The sequence below is a fragment of the Amblyomma americanum genome, chromosome 10, assembly GCF_052857255.1.
Source record: "Amblyomma americanum isolate KBUSLIRL-KWMA chromosome 10, ASM5285725v1, whole genome shotgun sequence".
Classification (NCBI taxonomy): Eukaryota; Metazoa; Arthropoda; class Arachnida; order Ixodida; family Ixodidae; genus Amblyomma; species Amblyomma americanum.
The window spans coordinates 70,851,544-70,867,114 of NC_135506.1; the positions used below are offsets into that span (position 1 = coordinate 70,851,544).

The window sequence follows — 15,571 nt, forward strand, 5'->3', positions numbered from 1 at the left end:
ATTGGTGAAGGTGTGATGAAATATGTATTTAATCACTGATACATATTTCATAACACACAGCCGCCGTGGTGGCTTAGTGGTTATGGCGCTCGGCTGCCGGCCCGAAAGACGCGGGTTCGATCCCGGCCGCGGCGGTCGAATTTCGATGGAGGCGAAATTCTAGAGAGCCGTGTATACTGTGCGACGTCCGTGCACGTTAAAGAACCACAGGTGGTCGAAATTTCCGGAGCCTTCTACTACGGCGTTCCTCACAGCCTGAGTTGCTTTGGGACGTTAAATCCCTATATACCTAACCATATTTCATCACACCTTCACCCATTATTGATGCCCTGCGGCAAAAAATTTCGCTTAAAAAAAAGCCGTAATGCTTATGCCACCTTACTAACGTGCTACGCAGAGTAAACCTCTGCCCTCTTGGGGGCTATTTAGAGCGGCACCCGTGACGTAGCTGGAATCGTTTTTCTTGGGGGAATAACAAATTAGGATGACTAATTCCTTTGATGTTCAGAATTTGATAACCGGAGGGCCATAAAATTGAAGGACAAGGTTTTAAAGTTTAATGTGAGACAGGCAAAGAGAGGGGGTTATAGGCCCTCTCACGTGGAGTGGTATCGAGTGGGTTGGGCCGTTGGGAGCTGTTGAGGTGTTGCTTGGCGCGCAGTGCGAGGGGTACTGTGAGGGGAAGAAAATGTGCTTGTGCATTCTAAACACATATGAGTAACAAAGGGAGTAAGCAGTCCCTTTTATCAAAGGGAGTGCGCTAGAGGACAACTTACTCCCTTTTTACTCCCCATGTAGGCGCATTCGTGTTTAGAGTGTGCTGGAGACTGTGGAAGGAGTTTGAAGCTGGCGCCGCGCCGTGGTGTCCACTCTTGACAGGCTTGGGTGGAATGCTGGAAGACTTGTTCTTCGTTGGAGTCTATTGTACAGCGGCTGCACAGCCACCGTAAAGATAGCAATAAAAGCGAGAAAAAGAAAGGGTGTCAGGCAGGGAGACAGTATCTCTTCAGTAGCATTCACCGCGTGTTTCCAAGGTATTCAAAGACCCGGTTGGGGGACAGTTGGGATGATAGTTAATGGATTATAACCTAATGATCTCCGATTCGCTGATGACATGGCCTTGCTAAGTAACTCGAAAAATTTAAAGCGTGATCATTCGTGCACCCAGACAGGCAGACGAGAACGGTGAGTCCAAAAATAATATGCAGAAGAATGTTTAGCAGTCTCGGAAGGGAGCAGCAGTTTACGATAGATAGCGAGGCATAGATACATCGGCTTGGGGCAGGTAGTGACAGCAGATCTGAATTACTGAAATAACTAGGAAATTGAGGATGGAGTGGAGCGCATTTGGCAGGTACTCTGAGATCACGAATGGCTGTTTACCAGTATCCCTCAAAAGGAAAGTACCCAACAGCTGTACACTACCGGCACACGTGTATGAAGCAGAGACGGGGAGGCTAACGAAAAGGGTTCAGCTTGAGTTCAGGACAGCGTAACGAGTCATGAAAAAGAAAATGATGGGCTCAACGCTAAGAGACAAGGAGGGGGCAGAGTGGGTGGGGGAACAAACGGTCTAAATCAAGAATAAGAAATAAGAACTCGCAGGACATGTAATGCGAATGCAAGATAAGGGATGGTTGTTAAGCGTGACGGACTGGATCTGAAATTAAGAAAAGCGTAGCAGGGCGCGTCGGAGAGTCATGTGGGCTAACGAGATTAGGAAGTTTGTGGAGATACAAGTGTATTAGGCGCTACCAATATTCGTTGCCTTCAAATAACTGCACTGCATCGTGCATACCAAACGTTATTTCCACTATAAATCACTTTGGTCTCATTTCAAGCGAAAGCTGATGGCAACGGTGATCTCTTTCGGCTTCAACTTTCGTACATCAAAGCTTTCAGTTATAGGCATCGCAAACCGAACATCTTCACACGCAATTACCGCGCTCATTATAAATTATTATTATCACAAAGACGTGAAAAAAAACTGCCGGGATCGACAGTGAAGCGGCGAGAGGCCGAGGCGTAGAAACTGCTGGCGCGAAGACATTATTCATAGTTGCACCAGCACCGCTCCGGGAGTCCACGTGTCAAGAAGCTTGCCCGCTGCCTCAGCAATGGCTTCCTTTGCCAGCTCCTCAGTTTTTCCGGACATCTCAGCCACTTTCTCGACGAGCGCATGACTCCTGCGCGCGACCTTGAAAGCCTCAACAGATTCCGGACTGCACTCTGAACCAGTGACGCATAGGGCGGCCAGAGACACCAGGGCTTTGTTCCCTGCCAGGAGCTGCCATATCTCGGGAAGACCATCCACAGTCTGCGGTTCCCAACAGACCTGAAGGCCCACAAGAGTCATGTTCTCCCAAAGACCTTCCGCCATCAAGCGCAGGGCTTCCTCATCGACGTCGAGCAGGCAGAGCGAAAGGATGTTGAGCGTGGCGTTCGCCTTGAGGAGATCCCTGACCACACGGGCGACCGCAGGGGTGACCTGTAGCTCGGAGACATCGAAGCGCCAAACAACGGTATTCTCCTTCAGGGCTTCCAGGAGTTCCAGAATTTCGTCCTCTGAACTAGACTCGAGCCTTACAACTACGCATCCAACTGATGTGTTTGTCTTCAAGAAGCTCGCCAGCCGCCTTGCGAAACCAAACAGGTAAGAATTCGAGACAAACTGCAGTGTCGTCACGGTATTGTTGACGGAAAGCGCGTCGAAAAAGTCGTCCAGATCAGACAGCGACGCGTCTTCGACAATATTCACCGAGAGCAACGCGCGGTGGTTGTTGGCCCGCACGATGCTGGCGACCTCTTTCCCACATAATGTTGACCCCCTTAAACAGTCCTGGAAAGCGATCGGCCTCAAACATCCCGTTGCCCCTCTCATCACAAATAAATACGTCATATATGTTGAGCTCTTTCAAGGTCTTGTTCACATTCAAGGCTTCGGCGAAATGGAGAACAGAACCTGACCAAAGCTGGTTTCCTGCAAGACATAGCAATTCCAGAGTCGTGTTCTCTCTTAGAGCCGCGGCTACCACCGTCGCACCGGCTTCTCTGATCTGGTTAACGGACAGGTCGACCTCTTTCAGTGAGGTGTTTCGCGTCAGGTATTTCGCCACGGTAACAGCCCCATCATTATTGATGGGGTTGTAACCGAGGTGGAGCACGCGAAGGTTGCCGAGTATGCCGATAATGTTCAAAGGCAAGCTTTTATGGACATCGTTATCGTATCCAGTGCCTAATATGTGTAGTCCCTCCAGTGGAGAGCCTGAAATAACATCAGAGATGGGCCATTCGGTAATGGATTCAAGCTTAAGCTTCTTCAGGCTTGATGCTTTCCGCAAGAGATCTTTCAGCCCACGCGCATCATCGTGGAAAAGAGTCTCTTTTTCCAGGGATAGCGACTCCAGCTTGCCGTGCCTCGAAACCGCGTCAAATATCTTTCTGAAGCTTCCGGCCAGAAATCTGTTTTTACGGAACTCCAGGTTTCTCAAGGAGGCCTTTTCGCGCAAAGTGCTGGCTAGGTCGTCAATGTAGTCTTGGCTACCTTTCGCCTTGTCAATCTGAACGAACTCCAGCATTTTATCCAGCTTCACCGCCTTCACGAAGGACTTCGCAGGGACGCCATACACATATAGGCGCCGAACCCCGGGAAGCATGCAGCACTCGGTACCTGTCCTTGTCAAGCTCAACTTGTGAATGGACACATGGTGAGTGAGAAGCCAGTCCCTCAGGAACTCCGCGATCGCACAGTCTTCTTTCTTGGGAAATAACCCAAAAGCGGGAGTGATCGCTAGTCCTGCCACACCGCACAACGACACCTGCATGGCGGCTTTGGTGAAGACCTCGTTGAGGGTGAAAAAGGTGGGCCCGCAGCCAGCAAGGTCCACCGTCGCCACCCGAACAAGGCTTAAGCATGTCGACACCCGTTCTTCCCAGGACAACCCTTCGCTGTGGTGAGTCCGCTAAGAACGAAACGAAGCGGTCAGAAGCACAGCTAGTTCCATCACCGGAGCCTGCCATCGCCGCTTGTTGACCTGGATGAAAGTAAAGGAAGAAAATAGCAAATTAACGGACACCTACTTACTGTTCGCAGTGCACCAGTTGTGGGCGAAACGTCAGAAACAGTTTACAAAATCTATCTGTGCCTTAAATAGAAATTTTAGAGATAATATTTTACAGGCCCTATACAATACAATAAGGACAACTGCTCAGCTGCACGGCATGCCCCGCAAAACGCCGAGTTACTGTTCCGGAAGCGATGCTAATATGTCCGCCATGACAAACGCGTACCAGCTTAAAGAATTTCGAAAACGCGGTAGCCGTCGGCGCTGTGGCCCAACAAATTTTGACTACCTTGTGCCAAAATTAATGCGCTTTTGAGAAGCTTGCAGGCAAAGCAACCTCTCCAGTGTACGTAACTCGTCGAAAAAGCCAAAAATTGTTTGGACACATCACCGAGGGTAACCGCGTTTTCGGAATTCTAAAAACTGGTATGGACCACCTGGGGAGTTGGTCGAAATTATTCCGGAGCCCTCCACTACGGCACCTATCTCTTCCTTTCTTCTTTCACTCTCTCCTTTATCCCTTCCCTTACGGCGCGGTTCAGGTGTCCAACGATATATGAGACAGATACTGCGCCATCTCGTTTCCCCCAAAAAACCAATTATAATTATTATTACTTACGGTGATCTACACGCCTCTCAATAATTAATGAGCCCAACGTTAATAGTTAGAAAGTTCACTATTCATGATTAGTTAATCAACCTGCTAGTTAGGACCTCTTAGCTGTGTTCTGGTATACCACACCACTGACAATGCTATGCCAAAAAATGCTCTTCTCACTCAAAAAGCCTATTTAAAAAAATTGCGTAATGTCCTAGGTGAAAAACCCTGTATATCGAGCCGAATTCAGATGCCAACACCCTTATCCCTCACTACACAAGCGCACGTGGCAGCATCTGCGCCTTACAATAGCTGAGACTGTTCAAATATTCGGAATTTCGATTGCGATCGAACTTACGTTTGCGAACACAGTGGTGGTGCTGCAACCTCGAACATTATTTTTCTGAGCACCATAAGGGACATTGCTGTCGGACAAAATTCTTTTTATGCTCGTAAATAGGGCTACGGTGTTACTATTTGCTGTCCTAAGTTTGAAACCATGCCTTAAATGTTATGGCTTGCTGGCCTATTGTTCGACAAAGTTTAATGTTCCAACATGCGGCATTAAAGATGCCATCACATTTAAATGCATGTGCTCAGATTATTCAGCAGCATGTCAGACGACGGGGCAACCTCATACTAAGTTTTATGCTTGGCGTGCTAAGCCGTCAAAGTTAGCGCTCTTTTTAGCCATTCCAGAATCACCCGGCAAAAACACTCTCTCTTTCTTGAGAATTTTTTTTGTAGTAATAATACTTTTTAGTTTTTTTTTCCGCCGCAAGCAGTGCGCTAATTGTACGACTCAATTGTAATGCAGCCGACCGTCCTGAAATTTTTAGAGCTTGCCGAGCTGACTATATTGCCATGAAAGTGTTGAAATTTGTGTTAAAGCGCGAGGGATATACATCATTTCTATTGTATAACTGGTATTCTTGAATTTGTTCTTTTTTGCTTTCAACTAGACGCATATTTGTAAAGAACCTCTTTATATCATTTGCGCCACATTCGGGGCTGAGAGTATACCAAAATAAAATAACAAACGTTTAAAAAGCTCTAAGTTTGTATCATCTAAATTTGAAATTTTGAAATGAAATTGAATTTTAAGAAAGTAAAAAGCCAAAGGGCCTCTCCGTGTGACAAAATCAGCATCAAGGTCGGTTCGAGGCTTTATATAACAGCTCTCGGCGAAGAACCGACTGTGATACAGGATATGTGACGCGCAGCTCAGTGGATCTTACTGGGACGACATTTCATTCCCATTACACAACTACTTCTCTTTTTTGTAGGCTTCGTTCGTTATATATAAACGCAACCTTCTGGCCATGTGGTGGCTGCAGAAATAATAAAAAGAGTTAACAAGCTCAAGAAAAAAATCAAATACGTAAGGTTATACAGCTATAGGTTCTTGGCCATTCCGAGTGTTTTGCTTTTCTATTCTGATTAATAGCCTTCGTTCTGCAACACACCATTTCCAGGAATATACTGGTAACCCCATCTTCAGCGAATAACTTTACATTTAGATGGCCCTTTCGCATAGCGCTCTGGGCAGTGCGTTCTTTCCTTTTTTGCACATTTTCATTCGACCTTTCAACTGCATGCTCCTTCATTCTTAGAGTCGTCATTCAGTGCTTGCTTTTTTCATACATGCACCTAATAGGGGATGTCTTTGTTAGACCTGTGCTGGCCCTTGTGATCAGTCATTGTGGCAAAAATTTTGTCCCAGAAAGCTTTGACAGGGATAAACAATATACTGGTCAGTGGCCACTCTTTCCAATCGAGTGGCCCAAGATAACTTGGGCAAGTTGTAATTATGCCTACTTTGACCACAGACAGATTTGATGATTGCCATGCGTCGGTTTAACTTTCGTCGTCATAAAAGAAGAAATGGGCTGCTTTCTTGGGCCTCCTGCGCAGCCTAAGGCAACAACAACGTACACATGCTGACCCCCCATGCTAGCTTAATAAGCCATTGCAGTATGTAGCGCCCTCTGCAGACATCAATAAGCAGCCGGTTTTAAGACAATAGGCCAATGGCTTGTCTCTGTTTTCGCATGGCGAAAACTGTCCGCGGTCGCGGCCGGTGTTTCAGCGCCCGAACCACCCTCTGATGTGGAGGGTTAATACCCCAGGGTTGAAAGCGGGAACAAAGAGCTTTGACAGGAAAGAAGCGCGACGGCAGAGAAGAACGCGAAGTCTTCTCGTTCACTCCGCGGCAGTGTTGCCGCATTGGCCAGTTGGCTTTTCCCTGTTGTCGACTAGAAATGTTCAATTTTTCCCCCACAAATATGTTTTTTTAGATATAGTAATTTTAGAGTGAATACAGCCAAGTTAATAAATATATAAATTAGTGAAATAAAATAAATACAAAGCCCATTAATAATGAACATCGAGGCTGGATTGCTCTTGATCACATCATCGTCAATCACCACTTCGTTTTTATTAGTTTTTTCGTTGGGACGGGTACCAGCTCGGCTACTTCCATTTCCTTTCTAGCCTCTCCTGTATAGACCGTAGAAATTTTCGGGAATTCCTTTACAACAACATGCGTACATAGGGGATTGTGTGACTAAAGAGCTGGGAGTGGTTGGAAGCAATTAATGGAAGGGTCACTGCCACTACAGCTGGGAGAAATCCAAGGACGCAGCACCCGAAGCCTGAATGAACCTGAATGGGACAGGGCTCTGTATCCAAGGCTAGGTAGCAAATTAAAGGGAAACATCAAGCCAAATTTCTTCTCGCGACACTAGTCAGGGGGTCATGACAACAGTATTTTCCTTTCATCTCTGCACATGCATTTTCCCGAGAAAGCACATTTAGAACACCGGTCTTTAGCGAAACCAAAATTACCCACGTTTTCAATGGGTTAGTAAAAAAAAATTCCCTTTTTCCCTCAGTGGCTTGATTTCCCCACAGTATGGGAAATTTTCCACGATTCGGCAACACTGACCCGCGGACTGCCAAGGGGGACTCAGTATAATCGAATTGCCAACCTTACCTAACAGCACAGGTGCGATAATCCTTCACAACCTACACTGAACACAGCACGGGCGGCAGTGTTTTCTTGCGTGCTATGCACTAGCACTCGGCGTGAGACTGCTAAAGCATAGCCTCCTCTATTTTTATGTGGCTGCTCAAAGGCTGCTGGAGCGCCGTCTGAAGGCAACGCTTCTCTGCCGAATTTTTCCGCGGGGCGGCGCTGCCAGCCCTGGAGAAGGCGGAAAATCAGCAATTATCGGTTAAGAAAAATGTTAAAGAAACAGAGAGAGCTCTGTGGAAAACAGGGATGCTGACGAAATCGGCACTGGAAACATACCGGACCTTTAAACAGGAAATTGTCAAAGAAAATATCTATGATAATTGTAGGGGAAGCTCTTTGTTATTTGAGGCCAGGACTGGAGTTTTGCGGACTAAGACGTCAGGTACCACGAGATAGACACGTTGTGCATTGCGTGTGGAGAGGAGGAGGAAACGGCTGAACACTTGATACTTTCCTGTAAAGGGCTTCACCCTACAGTGGAAAGCAGCGGGGCTGATTTACGCAAGGCATTTGGGGTTTAAGGATAGTGAAGGGAAAGTAGATTTAAGTGGGTAGAAGTAACCAAGCGCAGGTTATACGATTGGTGGCTAAAAGCAAGACAGGAGTAAAATTTCACAAGAATGGCTACGTGGCTTGAGCCACCGCCCGATTTAAAGCGTTCAGCCGTATTCATTCATTCATTCATTCATTCATTCATTCATTCATTCATTCATTCATTCATTCATTCATTCATTCATTCATTCATCCATCCATCCATCCATCCATCCATCCATCCATACATACATACATACATACATACATACATACATACATACATACATACATACATACATACATACATACATACATACATACATCCATCCATCCATCCATCCATCCATCCATCCATCCATCCATCCATCCATCCATCCATCCACCCACCCACCCATCCATCCATCCATCCATCCATCCATCCATCCATCCATCCATCCATCCATCCATCCATCCATCCATCCATCCATCCATCCATCCATCCATCCATCCATCCATCCATCCATCCATCCATCCAAGGCACTTGCGGGTGTGCGGGCAGCGGCGACCATAGGTACCAGTTGGCGTTTTGTTTGCGTTGTGTTTGCGCATCGTATCGCGGTTGCCATGAGATATGGCATACTGCTGTGTGCCGGGATGCAAATCAGACGCGATGCGGAAAGTGCCAGGAGTTTCATTCCATAAAATTCCTGGTAACAACGATTTGAGAGTGAAGTGGCGGCAAGTGATGTCCAGAGAGGACTGGGTGCCGAACACCACGTCACGCTATTCGGTCGTTTGCAGCAAACATTTCCTGCCTGACGACTTCAAGGAAGGATGCAAAACTAGGAAGCTTCAAAGAGGTGCGACCCCCGAACCGTGTTTCTGAACTATCCAGAGTATATGCAACCACCTGCTAAGAATTAAGCCTCGGAGCGATGGTGCTTTGATAAAACGGGAGGCTGCCTTTCTGCATTGCACGTCCGTTGTCCGTGCTACTACAAGTTGCCTGCTTCGCGATGGCATTGCCTACTCTTCGCTACCGACAGTAAAGTTCTTGTGTGTCGACTAGATGTGCCTTGTCTCTTGGTTCCATTGCATCATTGCCAGTCAAAAGTCGGTAGTAAACACAGATAAGGAACGCTCACAGATTAGCCTGCAAAAAAACGTCTTCGGAACGTGAATTGGTGTTCACAGGCACGCTCTTTAGCCATTGAGAAATACTCTCATGTAATGTATTTGATGAGATAACTTAACGGTTTTAATGCTAGTGTGCTTTTTTTGCAGGAGCTAGCAAACTGAATAGCATCGCCGCTGATGAAGTGAACTAACGAAAAGTTCACCTTGGAGTCGTAACTATGCCCCAGCCGCATGCGATCAGTATGCCCCGGCTGTCGTGTTCACAAAATATTTTGTTTATCTATTTTAATACCCTAAACGCCCACTGCGGGCATTACATAGGGGGGAAGATTCATTAAAGAAAACTTGCCAAATATACAACATAGAATATAAACGGCTGACGACAGAATTAAGTTAAGAAGACAGGTGCAAGTTAATAAGAGAAAAGAAAAAAAAATGGCTAGGAACAGATTACGTATACAAATTCCGTCGCGATCCTTCATGTTCCGACCGATCTCCTCATTTATGCCAACCTCTCCATCGTCTATTCTCCTGCCCTGTTGCTCTCCCAGCTTGGAGCTGAAGGTGGACAGCGCCTGCTCGTGCAGCAGGCCATCGACACCCTAATGTTTTGTGCCTGAATAAAGTCTTACACTACTACTACTCGTTTACGCGCGCTTGTACATGCATGAAAACAATGTATAGGCAGCGAACATCGTGGCCATTCTCTCACGTTATGTATCTTTGGAGAAAATGGAAGCTGCGCTGTAACAAAGCGCGACGTTTCCTACGCTACGTAATACTGCTGCGTCGTCTGCTCATGGATGGATGGATGGAAGGTAGGAGCGTCCCCTTTGAAACGGGGCAGTGGTTGTTGCCACTATGCTCAGTTTTTTTCTTTATTTTTGTTCAACTCTGCTGTAAGTTGTTAGTAAAACTCGCCATTTTCTCTAAAAAACGTCTTCCTACACTTTAAAACTCATGTCACCTCTCTGCTTTTGCGCCACCAATCCTCCAATCGCTCTTTGCTAATTTCCACCGCAGATTTATTTACATGACTATTGTTATCTCTAAACCCTAAGGCCTCAGGAAGTGACTGTGCCTACATCGACATCCGTGTGGATACCATCGTATTTTAGGATGAGGTGTTCTATTGTTTCTTCAGTTTTACCACACACAGCACACGTGTCGTGGTGGTGGGGGTAGTGGTAGGGGTTTTATTAAAAATAATAGCAAAAAGGAAGGAAAAGAATTTTGCTAGCCCCGGCACCGGCCATCGATACTGAAGCACCTGAGCTGGGGCAGCGGAAATAAAGGATAGCAGGCAGAATGGAGAAATTAAATGAAAGAGGTGAGGGGACAGGAAGAGAGGATAGGGGGAGAAGTAATATGTATAAACTATTTACACAATAAGAAATGTGTCCAGGTTGTGCGTGTGATTAGTTCATTTTAGAGGAATTAAATCACACACGCGCACAGCAATGTGTTGGCTACAACTGGAGTGGGGCGTCCCGTTATTAATCGTTCAAGGTAGAACTCGCGGAGCGTTCGGTCACTGCGTGTAACTACATGACGGAGAACAGACGGGACGTGAAGCCCGTGTGTTCTAGGAATGCACAGAGGCTCACCAAAGCTCGCTCACGAGTGCGCGCACTGCCCTGCGGCCACAATAGCGTCTTGATGGAGTCTGTGGTAGTATGCCCTGCGCCCTATAGGCCGCGAGCATATCGCGACGAGCGTCGGCGAACGCGGTACAGTGAAGAAGCGGGTGTTCTAGTGTTTCCCCTGCACCGTAACCGTCACACACATCACTCGTCGCGTGTCGTCGTTAAATTTTTTTCTGTAGCTGCGCGTTCTAAGACACCCTGACCTAGCTTCAAAGAGGAGGGCACTGCCTCTTGAGTTATCATAAAACGTTTCCTTCCTGATCTGCCTTTTCCAGCATCGACATAGCTCTACAGTATGCTTCTTTTCCATTCAATCTATCCAATTTTTACCTTTGACGTTTTTAACCTGTCGTTTAATGCTCTTTCTTTCTCCTTCCCCGTCTCTGGCAAACTTACTGGCCAGCTTTCTAGTTCGTTTCCGCCACTGTGTGTCAACGCTCTTTCTGTACAGGTATTTAAATACCTTAGCTGTCCACCGGTTATCATCCAATTTCCTCAGGCGTTCTTCGTATAGAACTTTACTCTGAGCTTCTCGTGCTTCGAACGTTGCCCAGCCCATATCCCCCTGTACTGCCTCGTTTGTGGTTTTCCCGTGGGCACCTAGTGCTAATCTTCCGACAGTTCACTGATTTACTTCTAATCGCGACTGAACTGCAGCCCTTAAGCATAGAACCGCATTCCCGAAAGTAAGCCCCGGCACCATTATTCCTTTCCAAATACCTCTGAGGACTTCATACCTGTTGTACCCCCACAATGCCCTATGTTTCATTATCCCGGCATCTCTTCGCCCTTTTGCTATGAGAGACTGTTCGTGCTTTTCCGTGTACATATGCCCTTCGTTTACCCATACCCCGAGATATTTATATTCGGCCACTCGTGGTATTTCATGGCCTTGTAGTAAGCTCCTGATCAGTTGTGCCGTTGAAAACCATCACACCCGACTTAGTTGCGCTAAAACTTAAACCTAGACTGTCTCCTTCGTCTTCACAGCAATTCACCAAAGTTTGCAAATCTTCCTGGCTATCTGCTAACAGTACAATATCGTCCGCATACATTAAACCCGGTAGTTGTTGCTCAACAAATCTTCCACCTAATCTGTGCGATTGCTTCCATCCAGATTGCTTCCATCCAAATTTGATGATTCGACGAGTCTGTCTGCCACGGAGAGTTTTGACTAAGCATTGGAAGCTTAGAAGGCCAGGTCAGCTAAATACACCTACAGTAAAGAATTTATGAAACGCTCTAGAGGCTATAAAACGTTTTATCGTCACTTTTAATAATAATAATAATAATAATATTAATAATAATAATAATAATAATAATAATAATAATAATAATAATAATAATAATAATAATAATAATAATAATAATAATAATAATAATAATAATAATAATTGGTTTTTGGTGGAAATGAAATGGCGCAGTATCTGTCTCATATATCGTTGGACACCTGAACCGCGCCGTAAGGGAAGGGATAAAGGAGGGAGTGAAAGAAAAGAGGAACAAATAGGTCCGTAGTGGAGGGCTCCAGAATAGTTTCGACCACCTGGGGATCTTTAACGTGCACTGACATCGCACAGCACACGGGCGCCTTAGCGTTCAAATGCTGGAATAGGTATGTGGAACCTAATTCTGAGAATGCGAAATACACAGGCCCCACCGCGGTGGCTCAGTGGTTAGGGCGCTCGACTACTGCTCCGGAGTTCCCGGGTTCGAACCCGACCGCGGCGGCTGCGTTTTTATGGAGGAAAAACGCTAAGGCGCCCGTGTGCTGTGCGATGTCAGTGCACGTCAAAGATCCCCAGGTGGTCGAAATTATTCCGGAGCCCTCCACTACGGCACCTCTCTCTTCCTTTCTTCTTTCATTCCCTCCTTTACCCTTCCCTTACGGCGCGGTTCAGGTGTCCAACGATATATGAGACAGATACTGCGCCATTTCCTTTCCCCCCAAAACCAATTATTATTATTATTATTATTATTATTATTAAATACACAGATCCCCGGCCAGGTGGTCGAAATTATTCCGGAGCCCTCCATTACGGCACCCCTTTCTTCCTTTCTTCTTTCGCTCCCTCCTTTATCCCTTCCCTTACAGCGCGGTTCAGGTGTCCACCGAGATATGTGAGACAGTTACTGCGCTATTTCCTTTCCCCAAAACGCAATTTTATTATTTTTTTCGGCATCTTGAGCAAACGCGGAGGCTTCAGTCCCTTTTCAAGGTGACTTCGGTGAGTGATGAGAGGGAGACGATGCAGAGCGCAGTGACGATCAGCCACCTGCGCGCTCTCGCATCAGGGGCAAACGACCTGTGCGGTTGAGAAGGTATGCAGCCGCCGAGCCGGGCGTCGTTCTCACGGACTGCTCTGTGCAGGCTGACGTCACCACTGGTGCAGCTCGATGGTAGGTTGGCGCATTCTAACTGCGACAGGGCCAGTCTGCGAAGAGGGCATATATTCAGCGAACGGTCTAATCAATTAACCTGTTAAAATGCAGAATATATAGGTACAAGTATAAAAATGGTAAATCAAACAACGTCACTGAGGCGAGCGACGCCGACATATCGGCTCCGGATAATTCGAAACCAATAATCCGACAACTCACAAAGATAACTCACGTTTTTATTTATTTATTTATTTATTTATTTATTTATTTATTTATTTATACAGGTTCCTAAGACTCCCTGCTGGGCATTATTGTAGGGGATAATAATTGATAATAATAATAATAATAATAATAATAATAATAATAATAATAATAATAATAATAATAATAATAATAATAATAATAATAATAATAATAATAATAATAATAATTGGTTTTGGGGGAAAGGAAATGGCGCAATATCTGTGTCATATATCTTTGGACACCTGAACCGCGCCGCAAGGGAAGGGATAAAGGAGGGAGTGGAAGAAGAAAGGAAGAGAGAGGTGCCGTAGTGGAGGGCTCCGGAATAATTTCGACCACCTGGGGATCTTTAACGTGCACTGACATCGCACAGCACACGGGCGCCTTAGCGTTTTTCCTCCATAAAAACGCAGCCGCCGCGGTCGGGTTCGAACCCGGGAACTCCGGATCAGTAGCCGAGCGCCCTAACCACTGATCCACCGCGGCGGGGCAATTATTGTAGGGGAAATGCATGAAATATGATGGAATGTAAAGACATTCGGTGTACTTTACAAAATGCGTACATTATGCAAATGGAATATAAACACTGAAGAACATCAATGATAACAGTGATGATGGACAGAACACAACGTACAAAGTAGATAGGTAATAATAAAACTGGAAAGAATGCAACAATTCAGTTATGTCAAGGTCTAAAAATGTGGCCATGTAGTAATGTCAAAAAAGACGGAAAAGGCGCAGTGACGACTGAATCCGGCAAACAGTTCCAGTCGTGTATCGTGCGGGGGAAAAGGAAAATTTGAAAGCATGTAGTCGGCAGCTGTACTATATTACTTTCATGCCGTTGTCCACGCGGGCGCACACGTAAGCGGGCTCCTTTAGGTAGCGGAGCTAGGATTAAAGGGGAACACTTTATTACATCCGTGGTTTACGAGCCCAAGGGGTCAGGTTATGTTGGAATTAACAAAGCATCCACTGTAAGTAGACTTAACGGACCAATATTAGCTTGCATTTTTAATGCACTGCGTGTCTCATGTATTTTTCTTATTGGTGGAAACTCGCAAATGTCGTCAAATGTAGCATGCAAGACGAGGAATTTAAGGTGCTCGAGTAAGCTGAACCAGCTGACATCAGAGCGCAATAATGTATGAGGAGAAACTTTGCGAGTGGCCGAGAAAAGAAATGGCGGAAAGAAGGCAATATTCGAGACTGGTCGAAATTAAATACGCTGCATTTGAGGGCTTGGCAGAAAGAACGAAAGCAGCCAAAATAAAAATTGATCGGTCATTGATTTTCGCTCCGTGGCACTTCAGTCTCAGTCATTTTCGCTGGTAGGAATTCGTTTTTACCGAAAAAAAAGAGACTTGTAATGAAGTCCTGAAGAAAACGAAACGTGGTTCCGCTAACTGTGTCCTCCTGTGCATTCGGTGCTGCGGTAGGCCTTTCCTGAAGGAAGGTTTTCTAAGAGACATCCTGGAGATTTTGGAATAGATGAAAATTCTTCAGTATCTGAGTACACAGGTGTACGCTTCATCAACGGGCAAAACTTTATGAAGGCTATCGGTTATGCCCGTGCGTGGATGCCGGGCACTGAATGGTTTAGTAAAAACCAACTGAGTTCCAGGGAAAGCTCTGAAACTCGTTTCTGGTCTTATAACTCCTTACGGATGTGAATTCGTATTTGGTGGTCAACATTTTCATTAAATAATGGCCGCGTCTGCGCGAGTTGGTTTTCCATGCTGAACGTAAAAGCGCAAAATTATTGAGGCGTTGGTGATAGCGCGAGCTGGCGATGACTGCGTGAGTGCTCCGTCAATTCTGCTCTCACAAGAAGAGATGTCCTATCTTTTATCGTTCAAGTGTGACGCTCGATGACTTATCTATCTTTTACCACTATGTGGTAATGCCTTGCAGACATTATCAAGAGTATAAAATTCTGTTTCGTGCATGT

At 45.9% G+C, this 15,571-nt stretch overlaps 1 protein-coding gene across 1 annotated transcript in view; it reads right to left on the bottom strand.

Annotated features, from left to right (window-relative positions):
* Positions 1–13,136: 13,136 nt before the first annotated feature.
* LOC144107772 (uncharacterized) overlaps positions 13,137–15,571 on the bottom strand; it is a 28,304-nt gene continuing 25,869 nt past the window's right edge. Inside the window, exon 6 of the mRNA XM_077640940.1 lies at positions 13,137–13,430. Coding sequence (XP_077497066.1) covers positions 13,199–13,430 — 232 coding nt within the window. The 3' untranslated portion in view covers positions 13,137–13,198. The remainder of the gene's footprint in view (positions 13,431–15,571) is intronic.